Source organism: Lathamus discolor, chromosome 6 (assembly GCF_037157495.1).
Source record: "Lathamus discolor isolate bLatDis1 chromosome 6, bLatDis1.hap1, whole genome shotgun sequence".
Classification (NCBI taxonomy): domain Eukaryota; kingdom Metazoa; phylum Chordata; class Aves; order Psittaciformes; family Psittacidae; genus Lathamus; species Lathamus discolor.
This window is the reverse complement of record NC_088889.1, coordinates 26,367,663-26,386,331: the sequence shown is the minus strand read 5'-3', so window position 1 is coordinate 26,386,331 and position 18,669 is coordinate 26,367,663. Positions and strand designations below refer to the sequence as shown.

The 18,669-nt window shown below is 45.6% G+C and overlaps 1 protein-coding gene across 1 annotated transcript in view; it reads left to right on the top strand.

Annotated features, from left to right (window-relative positions):
• Positions 1-671: 671 nt before the first annotated feature.
• Positions 672-18,669, top strand: part of EVL (Enah/Vasp-like) — a 152,344-nt gene continuing 134,346 nt past the window's right edge. Inside the window, exon 1 of the mRNA XM_065685373.1 lies at positions 672-741. Coding sequence (XP_065541445.1) covers positions 737-741 — 5 coding nt within the window. The 5' untranslated portion in view covers positions 672-736. The remainder of the gene's footprint in view (positions 742-18,669) is intronic.

The following is an 18,669-nucleotide window of genomic DNA, read 5'->3' as shown; positions in this document are numbered from 1 at the left end:
ATGGAAGAAGAGCAGAAGGCTGGGATGTGGAGTGGGGAAGGAGAGCCGCCAGGCAGGAAGCAGCAGGGCTGAAAGCCAGCCCGGGGCAGCCCGGGGTGTGGGGAAAGGCAGATGCGGAGAATGGACTCAGCTGGCCGCAGTGAGAGGCTTCGCTAGGAAACCTGAACTTCTGGGGCGAGCGGGAAGGGTGAAGGGGCACAAAACTCAGCTCCCCGCGACGCCAGCTGCAAACTGAGTCTTGGACCTTGACGCCACGCACACCAGCGCTACACAGGACCCCCGCCGCAGTGGCAGGAGAGCTCTGCCGGCGCGGCACTGCCCCTGCTGCGCCCGGGACGCGGCGCCGCCGGCCCCCCGATGCCCCGCCGCGCCCGAGCCACCCGAGCCGCCGACTGGTGCCGCGCTCGGCGAGCGGCCGCCGCCCGCCCGCCCGCCCCGCCTCACCTGCGCGGCCCGAGCGGGACCGCGGCGGAGGCTGCGCGGGGCGGAGCGGGGCGGTGCCGCGGGCCCGCCGCGCGTGGGAGCGGCGCGGGGCGGGCGGCGGCGCTTTGTCCTGCCCACACGCAGCAGCCGGGCGGGAGCCCGCAACATGGCCGGGCCGGCGCAGGGGCTGCCCGCCGCCGCCGCGCTGCCCGGGTAGCGCCGCGGCGGCGCCGCCGGAGCCCCCCCCCCCCCGCCGCCCTCCGCCCTCCGCCGCCAGCCCCCGGCCGCGGCCGCGCCGCGCCCCGCCGGGAAGATGAGGTGAGCGCGGGCGGGCGGAGCGCACAGAGGGGGTGCCGCGGGGGGTGGGGATTTCCTGCGCGAGGGGAAGGCGGGGGGCGGTCAGGCAATGCGGCGCTTCCGAGTGAGTCCCTCAGCGGATGGGTAACGCGAGGGGTGGTGACATTGCTGGCGCGTTTGACGGCGGTGCCCGGATCCGGGTGACAGATAACCGGGGCGCTGCGGGAGCGGGGCTGCGGGGCACGGCCGCGCATCCCGCCCGGGGAGCCTGCGGCCGCCCTGGGGCTGTGCGGGGCGCCCCGGAGGGCAGAGCGAGCGAGGCTGCTCGCCAGCATCCAGCGCAGGTCGTGCCGGCTCTCCCGGAGCCTGTCCCCCTGCGGGCAGCGGGTGCTCCAGCTCGCAGTTTGACCGAGGTCAGTTTGGCTGTTGTGAATACGAAAAGCAAAACAGCAACAACAAAAAAGCCCCAACAAAACCAACCCACAGATTTCCTGCAGCCAGTGAAGCGCCTTGTGGAAGGAAGGAAGGAAGACATTATTTGTTTGAGTTCATGCTCTTCCAAATCTCTCCCCTCATTTATTCAAGAGTTCACTGGAGCTGTCAGTGTCTCGGAGCAACCTAGCCTCTGATTCATCTTCTAATACTAGTGCTTATTGCCACTTAATTAATACCTTTAGTAAAGTAAACCCGCTTAAAAATGGAAATAACAGTTTGAAGCCAGTTACCTTTCCGTGGTGCCTGATCCCTGAATTGCGAGGTTGGCGTTGTGCCTAGGATGCACAGTGGAAGTCTAAAAGCCCTCGCCTGCATTTACAGTTACTCCCGGCACTATGGAGCTACAGTGATGTAGTTAGTCATTTATGTTACCCTTAGTTTTCGTGAGTTGCTTAAAACTATGTTCTCGGGGAGGGGCAAAAGCCCAAGAGCCAGGAGTGCCGCATTGTGACTGGTGGCCTAGACCCCTCTGATCTCCACACAGAAGGGATATCTGCATCAGTCTGCCCTGGTCTGATCATGATGCTGCTCAGAGACCTGCAGAGATAAGTCATCAAACACAACAGATGGCTGTGAAGTTTTCCCTCGCTCACTCCCGTTCAGTTAGTAGCCCAGTTGGTAGAGGTCTTCCCCATGATGAAAGGTTGGTAGAGCTCTTGCCCATGAGTAAGCTGACATTCTGACTCATATCACATCTTTTGCCCCCGAGAACATACCATACGCTAGTTGGAAGGCTGCAACAATTCTCAGTTTCTCCCACTGAAGGTACCATGCTCCATGTAAACTTCTGCAGTTGGTGGTTGTGTTTTTTGTTGGAAGAGAGCAGGAAAAAGAGAGACCCACGGAGACAGGCTGTGAATTAGGGTACTGTAATGCCCCCAAAGTAGTGCCTGCCAGGAGAGCTAGGGCACCCTCAGAGAAGGTGTGAGCTACAGCGCGTTTTGGAAAGAAAATGCAGCTTAACCCCAGGAGGGGGTTCAGGACCTCCCCATGTCCTCACTTTTGAGGCTGATGGAGGCTGTGCTTCTCTAGTTGGACACCTAACGCCAGGCTGCGTCTGGTCTAGATGAGGGAGCTAGCACTCTGAGCTGGTCTGTGTGTGTTGCTGTGTGTGAAGGGCTTTGCACCGTGCCCTTCCCTGATTTCCCTGTATGACACTTGACATCTGCAGGTGTATCACACTTATCCTAGTTTTTTCTTATTAATGCCACTTTTATACTTTAATATACCTGCTTTTTTTTGGTGGGTTGTTTTTTTTTAAATGAGTTCTTGTTTGTAAAGGTTTCTATTACTGATTTTTTTCCCCTTGCATATACAGATATTTCTGAATAGATTGTACTTATCAGTAATTATATGTCTGCAAATCACCTTAAATGTTTTTAAGTAAAAATTCTTGTTCAATAAATATAGGCTATATCATTCCAAAAGACCCTGGCAGGCTCTATAAGCCATGTGTGTTTTATTTATATTGCTTTTTATGGTGAATGGATTACACAATTGCATTTATGTGGTGGTTTCCATTTTTTGATAATTTCTTTATGGCTTCACTTCAAAGGTATGAAGTGTGTGCATAGTGGGTGTACCACAGGTCTTAGTAATGAAACAGATTATAGTAGATGTTCTGTCTCAAAAATGGATTAGGATTCCTGGGTAGAAAATGCTAAAGAGCAGAGGTGTTATTATCTCTTAGTGTTAAAAATACTGCTTTGGTGCAACAAATGTTGAGGTTATTCTACAGCAGATATTTATTCATGGAAGTAACAGAATTAGCTCACATTTGGGAAAATGTCTATGACAATTGCCATAGATCAAAATAAGGTCTTTTACGTTCTGTCCACAGAGGTGTAACCTCGCATTTCTTAGTCGTACATGTAGTTTATGCGGCATCTGTGTTTCAGTGGACTCTGTTCTTAAAAATACAAACCAGCTGCAGCGTTTTGGGTGTATCCCTGAAAGAAATCTTCCTTCCCTCTCCTTGCCATGACTGTGGTGAGTGTAAGTTGGCTCCCTGTGCTGTGGTCCCAAGGCAGTGACGTGGGAGAAAGCCTCCCACTTTAAGCACTTTGTTTTTTTTCTAAACGGAACATACAGTGAATATCCAGAGATGGAAACAACCTCTAAACAGGATTATTCAGGTTAAAACTATACCTCCTTACTCTTTTGTGGTAGCACGTGCTTTAATCCAACCCAAGGTAAGGACTTCAGTATGGAAGTTGCTGCGGAGAACCCTGTCCCTTAGCACCTTCACATTTATAGAGTTTGATAGCTAAAGTCAGCCTTTTTGTTCTGACATTTGTGTATAGCTGCCAACTGGAAATCCGGAAAAGCTGTCATATTTAGCCCCAATTTAGAGGGATGGAGCAACACCCCGAGAAAGAGAACTAAATATTCATAGTATAAACGTGTTCAAATAACAGGAAGCATATATGCATCATTCTTTTTAAACCTTTTGTTTTCAGACATAAGCGAGCAACATCTTTGATTTTGTTCCAATAAACACAATGTATTGAGCATATCATCATCTTCCACGTTTTCTGTTCATTAAACAGTTCATGGGATAACTCTGGAGTTTTAACAGTGCTTTTAGTTTGCTTGGAGGGTAGCTGGAGCTGCCTGTATGAAGTGTGAATTTCGAAGTTGTCTTTTTCTTTACTGTTTGTTTCTGTTTGCATTTGTAACAAAACAGAATGTGGTGTTTGTGTTTATAATGTCACAACTGGGGCTACTGACCTCACTGGACTAGTGGCCTGTATAGCCCAGTGTACTGCCTGCTGGGGGAAAACAGTAGCATCCCCTGAGCTGGATAATAAAATCAAGTTGTCTATAAAGTTTCATTGAACCTTGTCACTTAGTAACTCATTTCTGAGCTGGAGCCACGTACTTGTAACTTGGCTGATTTTTGTTTAATGTCCTGCCATGTTCTAACTCCTGCTGTGTGCCTTGGAGTCCTCGTGTATGTGGCTGTGGGGTCCTGGGGGTAGTTGGGAGTTGCCATACCCCTTTCTGCAGTCAAGCCTTTGGGTATGTTTAGGTTTGCAGCCTTTCAAGCCAAATCTGTGCTAGGCAGTTCTGCTGGTGTCACCCAGTGCATTGGCTGTCACGGTTTTGTCAGCAAAATCCCAAGTGTGGACGCTGTGCTGCTGCCAGAAAATCGGTTTTGTTAGCTCGGCTTAGATCTGTAGAGGGGTAGTTTAGCTCTAGCTGTAGACAAACTCCTCTGTCAGCGAATGCTGGGCTCCGCTGAAGGTCACACCATGCTGGCTAAGGCCATGCAAAGGCAGGAGCAGTGGGTCACTGGGAACCAAGCGATGATGGGTTTCCATCAACATACCCTTACTGTCAGGATATGTGAACAGCCAGGCCAGTTGTACCTCCCTCATGTGAACTGTTATTCTGTGTACTTAAAAAATAAGCTTATTTTCCCCTCTCTGAAATAAAGCATAAACTCTGGATAATTTTTTATGCATTCTCTGTGTTTTGGAGTATTTTGTCTTGTATTCTTGTGGTGGTATAATTGAGACTGAAGGTAGTCTTTCAAGCGTGTGCGGGTCTGTTTAGCTAGGTGTTGTGGTTTTGTGTGGTGTTTCACTTCTGTCCTTTCCTGTATCGCTCAGACTGTGTTAAACAACAGACATCCTAATGCACAACAGTTCCATTAGAAGTGTGCCATGATTGTATGTGCATAGTCTTTCTTTGTACTTGGGTACTACAAAGAACTTGGCTAAACCAACTTTGGTTGGTTTAACACTTCTCCTTTTTTAGGTATTTATGTATTTCTAAGTATTTTTTGTTTTCTTCAGAGCCATTGCAGAACACAATCAGATTCACAGTGCTTACCCTTTTTCTTTTTCTCAGCCTTGTACCTAGATTCAGTTTCTCAGGAGCAGGGAGGAGAGGTGGAGTATCTGCCACTGTTTCTTCACCTTGCTCCATTGTTTGCCTTTAGGCAGTTTTCATCCGCAGTCACCTACCCAAGACTTCCATTTCCCTTGCCTTTTGATCTAATGCACTGTAATGAGGGGAGGCAACCAAAAGCCACCCTACTACAGCTCAGAGCTTCCACCAGGATGCATCTGAGCCTTACAAAGCCCCATCCGTTCAGGAGTACGGCTGTAATGCAGCCCAGGGAGAAGACACCAGACCTCCAGGCAGGCTGCCATCAAGCCCCTGGGGTGTAAGTCATGGCAGCACACAGCCTTGCTTGGGTTCATCTACCTTGCTCCTGGCTAATTAGCCCAAGGGGAGCTTTGCAGTGTAAGGATAGGCTGTTTCCCACTAGCTGGCCCAGCGGGGTTGTTTCTAGCCTGCATCGTAGGTAGTGGAGTAACCTGGTGGTTCACCCAGCCCGTTCCCCTGGCAATGGCTGTATGTTCATGGGTGTGTACGTACATCACCCGGTAGCACTCAATGTGTTTCAGCCTGGGCTGTGACTGTGCAAAACTGAAAACAGTTCAAATTGGGTCTTTTTTAATGGTCTTTTTTCTTTTTAATTTCTGAGGTATTTAGCACTGCAAAATGTTTCTTCCTGTGCGACTGCATATTTGCATTGAGTGAACGCTCAGGATGGTATTGATAGTCTTTCTGAAACTATCCTTTACTTGAGAGTTCTAAGAGTGTTAGGATATCTATTGATCAGAGAAGACAGACTGGGCAAGTCTTTAGCAGAAATTTGAGCCAGGAAGCCCCATTCACATTTCTGGTTATCCAAAGTGCCAGTCTGTAACATCACAGCAAGTAGAGAAGCATTACATTTCACAGGACATTTCACAGTCCTGGAGTGGGAGAGACATGTGGGGGCCAGAAACTTTTGATTTTCCTTCTTGATGTTGGCATCCAAGCCTTACATTTGTTTCAAGTTCCATGTTAGTTTATACATTTCTTCTGAGTTCTCATTCCTGCTCCCTTCAGCTATGCCAATGTAGCCATTTGTGGTTTGGTAGGGTGAATCAGGTCATGAAGTCTTGACATACAAAGGTAGACACTTTCCATGCACAAAGGGTGTGTGTACAGGGTAGGAGCAAGCAGGAGGCTGACAGGTTGAGGCAGTGTTCCCTGCCACCACCAGAAATGCTCATACAACTTTTTCTCCAGGGACTGCTATTGCTACAAATTAAAATTTGGCTTTTACTGAGATGCTGCTCGTGCTCTTCCTCTTCCTGACTGCAGACCCTCTTACGCAGGCTTCCCAGTGCTTGCACTACAAACTCTATAGCCTTGCTGGTTGCATGGATGAGTATTTTCTAACTACTAACCATGTTCCCTGTCCTTTAATTTTAAAACCATTTCTCCTTGTCATGTCGCTACAGGTCCTAGTAATAAAGAAGTCCCCATCTTTCTTATAAGCTCCCTTTAAGTACTGAAAGGCTGCATTAGGGTCTTCCCAGAGCCTTTTATTCTCCAAGCACCCTTCTCAGCCTGTCTTTATAGCAGAGATGCTCCAGCCCTCTCGTCATCTTTGTGGCCCTCCTCTGGACTCACTCCAACAAGTTCATGTCCCTCTTATGTTAGGGGCCCCAGAGCTGAATGCAGGACTGCAGATGGGGTCTCACGAGAGTGAAGTAAAGTCCCCTCCCTCGACCTGCTGGCCATGCTGCTTTTGATGCAGCCCCACATAAGTTGGCTTTCTGGACTGCATGTGCATATTGCTGGGTCATGTCCATGTGCTGGTTTATTCCGTGGAAGCCACTCACCATTGAGAGCAGATCTCATTTAGGTGAGCAATTCATTTCTCAGGCAGTAGGTGTCATTCCTGCAACTTGAGATCTCATAGGTTTCTTCTGTCTTTCTTCAGATTTACATAGGTGCCAGGATGGATCATTTCTTTGATTTACTGGAAAGAAAAAAAAAGTAAGCTTCTTAGAGCAACTCAGCTTAATGTAGTACCATGAACTGCAGCGTGCCATGGGTGCAGGCATGGGTAGATGCTCCAACAAGGAGGACGTAACAGTTTGCAGCAAAGCTGCTCAGGCCTGGTCTTTGTCGATGTGGTGGGCTCCATGGTGCAGATATGCTGTGCTTCCTCAGCTGGTCTGCGATGGCTGTATCTCTTTACCTTTTTGGCTTCATTTCTTTATCTGCTAGAGGATGGCAGTACTCACCTGAGAGGGAATTAAGATAAAGTAGCCAGGTCTCAGCCTAGCACAGGATTTAAGCTTGGTCCTGTTGAAGTCCTTGCTTTTCTAGAATGGAGTCTCCTGTTCAGAAAGCATTTCTGAGGATGACAAGCACATTTGTACTAAGTGCTACGCATCACAGTACATTTCCTCGTGTATTGACATCCATTCATTCCCTCCTTCCCTTTCTTCTTTTCCCTTTCCCATCATTCACTGCTTCTTCTTAGTCAGCATGTCCGTTGCTTCCTTCCTGTGCTTCCTGTATCCCTCATCAGTAAGCCACTCCCTCAGTAAGGAGGAGATCCAGAAAATACACTGAATGGTATTAGCCAGGCACAGGGCCGTGGTCACCATAATCCCTTTAATTGTGTGCTGTATCCTTTTTTTTCTGTAGCTGTACACAGATCAGGAGATTGGCTGCATGGGTGTTCCGTGAGTGTATGTCTGCATACAGCAGGAACAGCTAAATACAACCAGGACTGTGAATGCTCATGGTAAAAGGTTAGCTTAAATAAGTAAATTCAAGTGGAAAAGATGTAATTGGAAATAAGGTTGTTACATGTGTGCTGGATGAGTAGGAGTACGCCTTTAGCACTGACTAGCCCAGCGCTACTCAACTTGTGGTTTGTGGTCCAGAGGACATCAAAATACAGTTCAAAAATGCCTACACGTTTAAAAACCAGAATCAAAGAAATTAAAATCATTCACATATGCACATATTTTTCATGCAGTTTCTATGTATGTACCCATGTCCACTAGTTCCTTACTGTTCTATTACAGTTCAAATATTTTTGATACCAAAATCATCATTTTATTAAATGACTGTTTTGTCTGTCGCTCACTTTCCACCTGCCAAACAGTACTGGGATTTGAGGTAATCTGTGAATTGCTTTTTGAAAAGGATTTCTGATTTTAAAATGAGAGAAATACTGGACTAGCATATTTTGACAGAATGAGGTAACTTTAATATTATGACTTTGTCATGAATTAGTGTTGAGTGCTGCAATACATTTGCATGCTAATCTTTCTATTAAATAACTGAATACATCATCTAGGTGAACCTAAGTCAATTTTTGATCCCACATTTGTTACATTGAGAAGTAAGGGTTTGACTCGTCCAAATAAAGCAGCCTTGCTATTCCCAGGCAGTTAATTTCTTTCACTAGTCAGATATGTGGAAGAGAGAAAACATGGACTTGTCTATTCATTTTACCTGTATGCTTAATAAAATGTCCTGTATCTGTCCCTGTCTGTTGTTTCACTTGTCTGGTAGTAAGAGCCATCTGTGAGTAGGTGAAATGAGGAGTTATGTTCCTTCATTGTGCTTTGGCACATTCAGTGTTTTCCATTAGAGGAGTTCATGGAAGTGCTGCTTCGTCAGCTGCTGCCAAAGTGATCTGTAACTCACTAGGTTGTTTAACAACTCCACCTGTAGCTCAGCATTGAAATGGGTCCTCCCTGTGCCTCCACTGGTAGCCTGGCGTTGTGATGGATCCTCCCAGAGCCTGACCTGCCAACTCTTGCCTTTGTATTTATTTGTTTTAATTGGAGTTGAGCTGTTAAACAGGAGTTCCCAGCACATGAATCACATACGACTGCCACCTGAATTGCTGTGGTGAGTGGTGATCCCTGGGGCCGTCTAGCTCATTGCACTCCCAGGAGCAGACCAATGCGGTGCCTTGCTGTGCCTGCAGGTCAGCCTGGAAATGGCCATCCCCCTCCATTCACGGGTGTTTCAGCTGCCCACATCTGATGCTGGGAGCTGGAGGAAAGCCAGCTGATGCTACAGCATTAAGGTCCTAATCTTGAAAAGACTTGTACACATCCGTGACCTTATTACTGGGAACAGCATCCTTGATGTTTGTGAACATAATGACTGTTGTGATAAGACTACTGACCGTAATAAATGTAAGTGCATGTGCAAGTATTGACAGGATTGGGGTCTGATGGAGCAGTGAAGGCTTGCTTCTTGAGGGCAGAGCGCAGCAGGGGAAATATTGTACCTTTTAGGAAGGGAGGCAGAAGCTACTCTATTCCTGTCCTTTGCATGGAAATCCTCATTTTTATCATACGCAGATAGGAACATGAGCACCTCTTGTTTAGAATAGTCCCTCCCCATAAACAATTAGTAACTGAAAACCTGGCAGTAAGTCAAAACCAGCCCCTGCCCTCGGGCGAGCGGAGGAGGCAGGTGTGTGGTACAAGGTGTGCTGAGAAGCTCTGGGGAGGGCTGGGGCCGGTGGAGCCATCCTGGCAAGGCAGGTGAGGTGAGTCCTTCCCTTTTGTGGGTTTGTGAGCACAAATGAAAATGAGAAGTGAGCAGAAGGGTGGGCAGAGAATTTATCATAACCGAGGAATGTGTGTGTGTGGTGAGGGTCTCACTGCGCCTGTCCTGTTGAATACAAGGAACATTTTGCAGTCTTCAAGGTGTCACCCAGGGTTGAGGTTCAAGGGCCTGCTTGTCTCTTCTGTCCTGTCTTGCTAAATAAAAATAGTGCCAGAGCTGCGTGACTGCAACCCTTTGCAGGAACTCAAAACCCTGAGCCAGCAGACTATTTTAAAATTTCATGGTATTAAATATGAGAGTGTTACAGAAATAGCAGAGGGGAGACTGAGCCAGGCAACAAGCTAGGGAAATGGAAATGAGTTTGTAAGGGCGATACGTATGTCTCAAGCCATGAAGCTTGTTCAGAAGTGTGCAGGGCGAATGCCTCGCATCATGCATTTACCCGTTACCACTGTCCTGAGCATGGTGGGGGCTCTGGCATTGCTACTGATGTGGGTCTGGTTTAGTCAGTGCTCCCAGTCTGAAAGCAGAGTGTTTCCCAGCTGGCTCCATCCGCTAAACCAGTTCACCATGGAAGTGTGTAAATGTCAGCATCACACCAGCAGTGCTGCGGGGCATGGGAAGGAATGCTGTGGTGAGGCCAGGGCAGTCAGGGCAGCCCGAGTGGAAATGATGCTCCATGTCAAACCCTCCTCTCGGTGGTGACTTCATGCTTCCTGAGCTCAAATTTAAATTACTGCATGGTCTGATAAACCCAGTGGTTTGGTAAGGATTGCCATGCTGAATTCCTTACTCAGGAATGCTTTCTGTGGCTTCTTATTCTTGACACTGGTCTCTAGTCTTTGATCTCTTTGGCACTTTGGTCAGAATCTGTCACTGCAGACTTAGTTGCACCCTGGTAACAGCTGTCATCTGTTATTGCCATCAGTGTTTGTTCATCATCCTTTTGCTTAAAAGGTTTGGACACCTTTTGTGACCCTTAAAAGATGATAATACTGAGTGGACACTGCAAAGCAAACAACAGAGCTAGAGGTTCCCTGAGCAAACATTTTAGAGGTATGCTTGGGTATTTTAGAGGCTATGGTTAAGCCTGACCTTGCTGGAGTCCTCATCTAGTATTTGAATGCAGTGGGATTATAATCTAATATCAGTTTCCATCTCTGATAGCCCAACACCCATATCAATATGATATTCCTGAATTGCAATTCAGCTTCACAGATGGTACCTGCATCGCAGAAAATATTAGATGACTAGTGCCCTAAATACGACAGAGTGCATTTGTCTACACATCTGTGTATACAGAAAAATCTCTTTAATGGTAAAAAGCATAGACACGTAAGAGGAATGTGAAGAGAGTGTGCTAGAAGACTCAGTGGTGACTTTGTAAGTGCTAAAGCAGAGTAAGTAAAAGTAGAGTAAGATCTTAAAGCTGTGAATAATCATGACAAGTAATTTTAACACATCTGCCTGAGAAGCAGACTTTTATGATTTTTGTTATTTTGTTAAAAACAACATGGGTAACTTCTGTGTTTTCCTAATGGCACAAAACACATCAAATATTTTAGTGAGCGGCTATTTAAAAGGTAACCACATCAAATACCTCAGCTTCCTTGAGGATTGTCTCAGTTCTCTTCAAGATATACACTTGTTATGACCCATCACCATCTGTCCAGCTATTGCAGATGCAGAAGGGTGGAGAGGACCTGCAGTCTGATTCTCTCTCTCCAGCCTCTGGGCTCCAGAGGATCTTTAGTAAAGACTGAGAGACAGGAGAGAGCCTTCATGTAGAGTGAGCCCTGCCAGTGTGTTGTCAGCAGGATACACAGCTTCTAGTACCCCTTTCCTGGGGATTTAATTCTTTGACAGCTCAAAACTGTTGATTTTTGGGGGACTTTTCCACCAGGTCTTCTGTTCTCTGCTCTCTCTCTCCGTGTTCTAAAGCCGTCTGCATGAGGATGTGAAGGAAAATTAATCCAAATCACTTAAAATGTGAATGTAAAGTAAATTAGGTAAACTAAATGAAACCATTGTATATATTTTCCGATTCAGCGTTCAAATGACCGTAATTTGATTAAGCTTAATTCACATCAAAGAAAATTGTACTAAATATGAAATAGGGTTGATTTAATTAATAATGAGTGTGTCTGCAGGGATCTGATGTGGTTTGATTCATTACAGAAATGTTAATTCAGATTACCTTTCTAGAGTTTTCTCATGCAGGTAAACCCTACAGGGCAGTTTATTTGTTATGCCTAAACTGGTGTAATTGTGTGTTTATTCCCTCTGGCTCTAGAATGACCTTCCCACCACTCTCCTTGTGTAGGACTTTGTGAGTGTTGTGCTGTTGGATGTCTTGTTAATCCAGCCAGAGAAAATCCATCAATTTTCTGTTGAATCAGCCAGCTTTTGACCTGGTTTGTGGCTGCATGCTGCTCCTCAGGGTAAAGGCAGGAGTGTGAATGTGTAATCAAGGTGGAGAGGCTGAGACTCGTTTCACCTCAGGTCAACCCTCTGTGCGAGAGACACCTTGCTTCAAGCACTACTCGTATGCTGCAAGTCCACTCTCTGTTGGGTTACGCAGTTGGGATACTAGAAGTGATGAGCCGTGCTGGAGTTGCTTGAAGTTAAGGACCACCAAGTTTGATTTGCTTGGTGTTTAGGTGCAACCGTCATATATTACTTGGCTCTGGCTTATACTGTTCTCCTTTGAATTATTCTCTCTTTTGTGCCTATGTAGTACTATAGCGTGTACATTCTGAATAGCCATCACCTAAGTAGCTTGTGCTTTCAATATACACAAGCTCTACTGACCCACTTTCTTACTGCTTTACTTTCTCTTCTGTTCATGGCTTTAAAGTTCTGTGAGTATAATTTTTGCCATATGATTATTACAGGGATAGACACATTTTAACTGCAAAGATGGGATAACTGGAATGGTTGAGACATGCAAGTTTTTGCATATGGTGTTTTTTAAAGGCTTGTTTTATTTTCAAAGGACTGTGAAAAAAAATCTGATTTCATAGTGCTGTGCTTCAAGTGTAAAGCAAGTGTCAGAACTGAAGCACCTGATCATTTTAAACAATTTGCCAAGTTGCAACTGTTGGAGCAGCTTCAGAAGGAAAAAGGATAATAAATATGAACTAGATACAGCAAAGTCGATCTAATTCCGTAACTTTTTTTCCTTTTCTTTATTTGAAGATGAGTAAACTAGTATTTGAAAGGTAGAGTAATGACTTGAAACCTGGCCTGAACTTTAACATGAGCTCTAACTTTGATGCAAAAGTCTTTGAACTTTGGGAGGCTGGAATACCGTGCTTCAAAATTTGCCTGAAATCTACCCTCAGAGTACTAGGAAATGCTGGCTGTCCATGTTAGCATCTTCAGGCCAATAGCATCCTGGCTTGTATCAGCAATAGTGTGGCCAGCAGCACTAGGGAAGTGATTGTCCCCTGGTATTCAGCACTGGTGAGGCCTCACCTCAAATACTGTGTTTAGTTCTGGGCCTCTCACTACCTAAAAGATCCTGAGATGATAGAGCATGTCCAAAGGGCAGCAAAGCTGGTGAAAAATCTAGAGCACAAGTCCTGTGAGGACTGGCTGAGGGAACTGGGATTGTTCAGCCTAGAGAAATGGAGGTTGAGGGGAGACCTTATCATTCTCTCTAACTACCTGAAAGGAGGTTGTAGCAAGGTGGGTGTCGGTCTCTTCTCCGAAGTGACAAGACAAGAGGAAATGGCTTCACATTGTATTCAGGGGAGGCTTGGCTTGGATACTGGGAAAAATTCCTCCTCCAAAGGGGCTGTCAAGCATTGGAACAGGCTGCCCAGGGCAGTGCTGGAGTCACCATCCCTGGAGGTATTTAAAAGAGGTGTAGATGTGGCACTTAAGGACATGGTTTAGTGCTGGACTTGGCAGTGCTGGGTTAATGGTTGGACTTGATGTTCTTAAGGGTCTTTTCTGACCTAGATGATTCCATGATTCTATGATTCACACCTCCTAGTTTCAGCTTGCACAAGGAATCACTCCAAAATAGTAGCCAAAGGGGTGCCGTCAGCCTCTTGAACCTTCCCGTGATTATTTGGTTCGCTCTGTCTGGAAACCAGGCTGTGAAACCACCGAACTGTGCCCATGTCATCCTGTTTTAATATCAGCACACCCAGACACATAAACAATGCGCTTCTTCATGAGGCAATGGAAATCATTGAGGCTTTGAAAAGACATGCTCTTCAAAGTCATGGCCTTGTTTGGAAAGTTGCAAGAAGCTTGGCTGTCACAAGAGAATATTTTGGCTCTGTGACAGTTTCCTTTATATGGTTCTTCAGCAAGGAATCACCTGTATTTCTGCAGTGACAATTTGTAAGTGTTGTGTGCCTTTTTTCCCCTCCCCAGGAGTATTTGCTGGAGGAGAGCCCAGTATGTTGGGGAAAAGAGGCCAAAGACCCCTTTGGACTTCTGTCTGGTCCAGAGTATGTAAAAAAAAAAAGTAGGTTTTCAAAGGTGAACTGAAAAACTGGTATTTCAGTATTCCTGAGCGGATTCACAGATGTTTCTATCATAATTATTCATCTATATCCTTCTTTTTTTCACTACTCATTTGCTGAGTGCTACCTTCTGTTTATATAAGTGTGGGATTGTTTAGAAATAATCCAGTCTGCCATCACCGTTCTGTTCCTTACACTCGTTGGGAATATTTCCTTTATGCTCCTGACACCTTAGGAACTGTGGGGGGATAAAAGAGCCTGCACGATAAAGATTAATAATAAACTGAAGGGAAGGTGTCAGAGACAGAAGCACTTTAGTCTTGGAGTTGTATGGGGAGAATGAGAAGATTATCACAGCAGCATTTCAAAATGATTTCAGAAGAGGTAGTTGAAAGAGAAATAGGGATTAGAGAAGAAAGCTGTGATTATAAACTAAAAGTCGCTGTGGACATTGCTGAATCTCCTGTCTGTTTGATGAACCAGTGGCATATAAAAATTTTGCAGAGAGTTAAGCTGCACAGTTCAGTGAAGTCCTGAGGGAAGAGGACCTCCAGGCCTCACTGACATTGGAGACCTGGGGCACAACGGTGAGCAGCATCACATGGATCCGGTCATGAGACTGATACCAGAAAGGACACCCTCAAGCATCAATTATACTGTAAATAATACTAGTTTTGGGAGACATTGAGAAGTCAAGGGACAGAGGGTGAGGCAACATAGTCTGGCTGTAGGACTAGTACTTACCCATCAGATTTTACATCCCATGAAGGGTACACATCTCCTCAGGATCAGATCCTCTCCTTCACTATCCTCACTAGGTTTACTTTGATCTGTTCTCGTACTGCCCTACGACTGTAGTGTCCAAGATAGTGTTGGGCTAGTGCTGGTATGTATTTGGAGAAAGGGCAGGTGGAGGAGATGGTGAGCCTGGAGCAGAAACAGCCCAAGGGTCCAGCACTACTTGTGCTTCCCAGGCACCAACACTATCTGATAATCCTAATATCACTTAATATTATGCTCATCTAATAGCAGTCTGAGGCAGCAAAGAGTGGTAGCACCCATGGCAGCAGATGGGAAAGCAGGATACTTGTAACTTAAGAGAGCTGGAGCTATTTGCAGACTATATGGGGAATGCAATTAGGAATGTGAAGCTGGAAGGAGCAGGCATCAGGGACAGGCTGATCTGCAGTGCTGTAAGATAGTAATGTGAGTTCAAACTGTGGAAGAATGCCTGTCTGTGGCTGGAAACTTAGGAATTTTGTGAGCAATGGGAATAAGTTTTGGATAGTATTTGAGGTTTTGTGATTATCTCTCATATTATGAGTCTCGGGAATTCATTTCCAGAGCCTTGCTATTTCTGTCTTCCATTCCAGGGTCACTGGGATGCACTGACTGCTCTGTGTTTTCATTTATTAGAAATTAGCTAAACCAGGATTCAAGTGGAATGTGTATCTATGATGACCTGACCATTTCCTTCAGGAAGTCATTCTTACTTGGAAAGACAAATGTATCTCATGTTAGAGGACAGGTCATGCTCACCTCTCTTTGCCTCCAAAGATGAGGGAAGTAGGATTTGGCTCCTGAATAAATATTTAACATGCAAATATACGAGTCTGTAGTCTAAATTGAACTGGTGCCTAGTTCCATTGCTGATGAGCTGAATGATGATCTGAAATACTCAAATGATGGATGGGTGGCTGATGGTCATGACCCGTGGGACACCAGAGCCCAGCTCAATGCCAGACACTGTGTATGTGCTTGGACACCTGGGTTTAGGCAACTGGTTTGAACCCCGAGCAATGCTAGGCAGGATGGCAGTGAGACTGTGCAATGTTACAGCAGGAGTGCAGTTTGGAGGAAAAAGCTTTTGTTTGCTGCAGGTTGCTCTGGGGTTTGGTGTACAAATATGAGTCAGTGGATCTAGAGCCAAGACCACTCTGATTGCAAAACACACTCCTGAGTTCCCCTTCTGTCATTTCCTGGCCCTGTATGCTGCCTTTGTGCAGTTTTGAGGTGGACAAAAGTGTATCCCATTGCTTTTCCCAAGGTTGTGACCCAGTTGTGAGACAGACTGGATGTATTCTGCATGGGATGCCTGGTATTCCAGCCTGAGGGATGAAAAGGACCGACTCAGCACAGATAGGGAGGCAATAGGTGTTGTACTAAGCTTGATTCATTGTAGTGTAGGGCAGTTTGTACTGCTGCTCCTTACCTGGCTGTAAAAATGCTGCTATGTCTACCATAGGTAGTTAATTACAGTTGTATAGCTGAAGTAAGTGGTTTTTTAAAGATAGAGAAAATGAGATCATTCAGTTGACAAATGACAAGCTGTGCAATTATTGGTGGCCAAGTTGTATGTATGTGTGACCTCCTACTTTACTCTCGCTCCTGAGCTCTCCTGTTTTCTTTTGGCTGCAAGAAGCATTGCTAGGTCTTGAACACTAGAGGTAGATGGCCAGGACATGGACACCACTTGGACAGGTTGCAGTACTGGTTCGATGTGTCAAAGCTACCGCTAGTGCATTGAGCAGAGGTCTGTCAGAGCCAAAATGAGAGTTCAGGTTTCATCAGTAACTTTACTACGCAGTCCTGAAGCAAGCAGTGTGACTTCCCTCACTCTTCCATTCCCCACCTCAGAAATCTGGACCTTATTAAATAAGTCATAAGAAAATTAGGAGAGGTATGGAAAAAATTCTGGACATAGAAAGCAAAGCAAGGTGCCTCAAACCTTTGTTTGCTTCTTTGTGAATGTTAGTGTTAATCATTTTGTTGGGAGGCTGAATCTCATCTCCGCTACTATTGGAAACTAGAGAACTGATGATGTTCAGATGATAGGGGGTCCTGAAAGCTGCCTGGTTTCATGGACTGTGTAATGGCTTTTGCTGGTTTTGTAATTTAGATGCATTTGACTCTAAAGTGTAACATGCGGCATACCTAAAAAAGATACTTTTGTATTTATTTTGACACCTTAGGGTCAGACCTAATACTGTTTCACTGAGAAAACCAGTGGACCCTCTCCAAGAGTCCTGCAGGAACAGCAAAGAGCAAGAGTTGTGATATTTCTCAGGTTCTTAAAGAATAATAATGAAAAAAATCAGTTTTTCAATCTTCACTTTATCGGAAGAATAAGGGATACAAACATGGTATTCAAAACAGTACTTTGCAACTTGAACTGCCTGCTATTTTGATTTGCCATGGAATGTCATAAAACATATCTCCTTGCTATACCTGGCTCAAAAACATTGGGTCTTCCTGGTACTTTGCAAATAAATTGGTAAAGCTGTCAGAAACCTACACCTTGGCTGCACTGACCCTTTGCAGTGTGGCCAACCCATGTGCATTTCAGAGAAGAGCATCACTGAGCTGTCTCCTGTGTTGTAGAATATACTCATGGCCACCCATAACTTTTCTCCAGCATTATAGGAAGAAGGCAGCATGAAGTCCCAGAGTTGCAGTCTGAATGCATTGGTGGTTCTTGTAGATTGTGTATAATCTTTCTCCACTATGTGTTCTTTGCCTAGGGAGCATGCCTTGTCAATAAGTAAATCCCATGAGAGATGTCACAAAAGGAAAAGGTTGTGGGAATGACCTGATATTTCTCATGCAGCAGCTGCTGTAGCAGCCAGGCACACTTTGGGAGCAAGCTGTGCTATGCCCAAGGGATGCAAAGGTCCTGCTCACAGAGCAGGGACATCTGGAAATGATCTAATCCAAGCCCTGCTCAGGACCTTGTCCAATTGAGTTTGGAATATATCCCAAGATGGCAATGTCACAGCTTCTCTTGGCAACCTGTGCCAGTGTTGACCACCCTCGTGGTAGAAAAGTTTCTTCCTACATTTGAACTGGATTTCCTGTATTTCAAAATTTGTGCCCTCAGTCTCTTGTCCTGGCACATCTGAGGAGAGTCTGACTGTCTTCTTTACTCCCCTGTCATGTATTTTTACGTTCACAGTGATTAATGTGTCTATAAGTATGTGATGGGAGACACCATCAAAAGTCTTACGGGAGTCAAGACTTGGTGCAGAGTAGGCCAGAACCTGACCTGTGTCAGATGATGGTGTCAGCTTTCTCTGTGTAGAAGCATGGCTCCGCTACCATCACACCACTGGCATCTCCCTCCTGCCAGCAGTGGGTTAGTGTATAAAACCGCTGATGGGCCTCGAGGAATCAAAACTTTGTATGTTCTCATGGGAGTGACCAAATTATGTTCTGAAACTGCCATGGCTTATGTCCAGTGCTGCTGTCGGAAGCTGTTTCTGAACAAAGAATTCCACAGTATATAATGAATAATCACTTCACACATTTATTCTAGCATCTTTTGCATCAGTTGCAAGGGAAAGAAAAATTTATTCTTTTTCTTTTTTGTTGGAAGCAGGGGCAGTGTACATCTTCATGTGAGAGCAGTGCAGCTAAGTTTTGGCAAATTCTTCACCATCAGTGTCTTCCAGCCTTTTATGTCCCAGGTGAAATTCTAGGCCATGATCTGATCTGAAGTTTGACATTATGTCCATGTAAAATCCCTGTAAGTTAAGAGCATATAAGACTTGGTGCTGTGATCTTATGCTACGGAGAG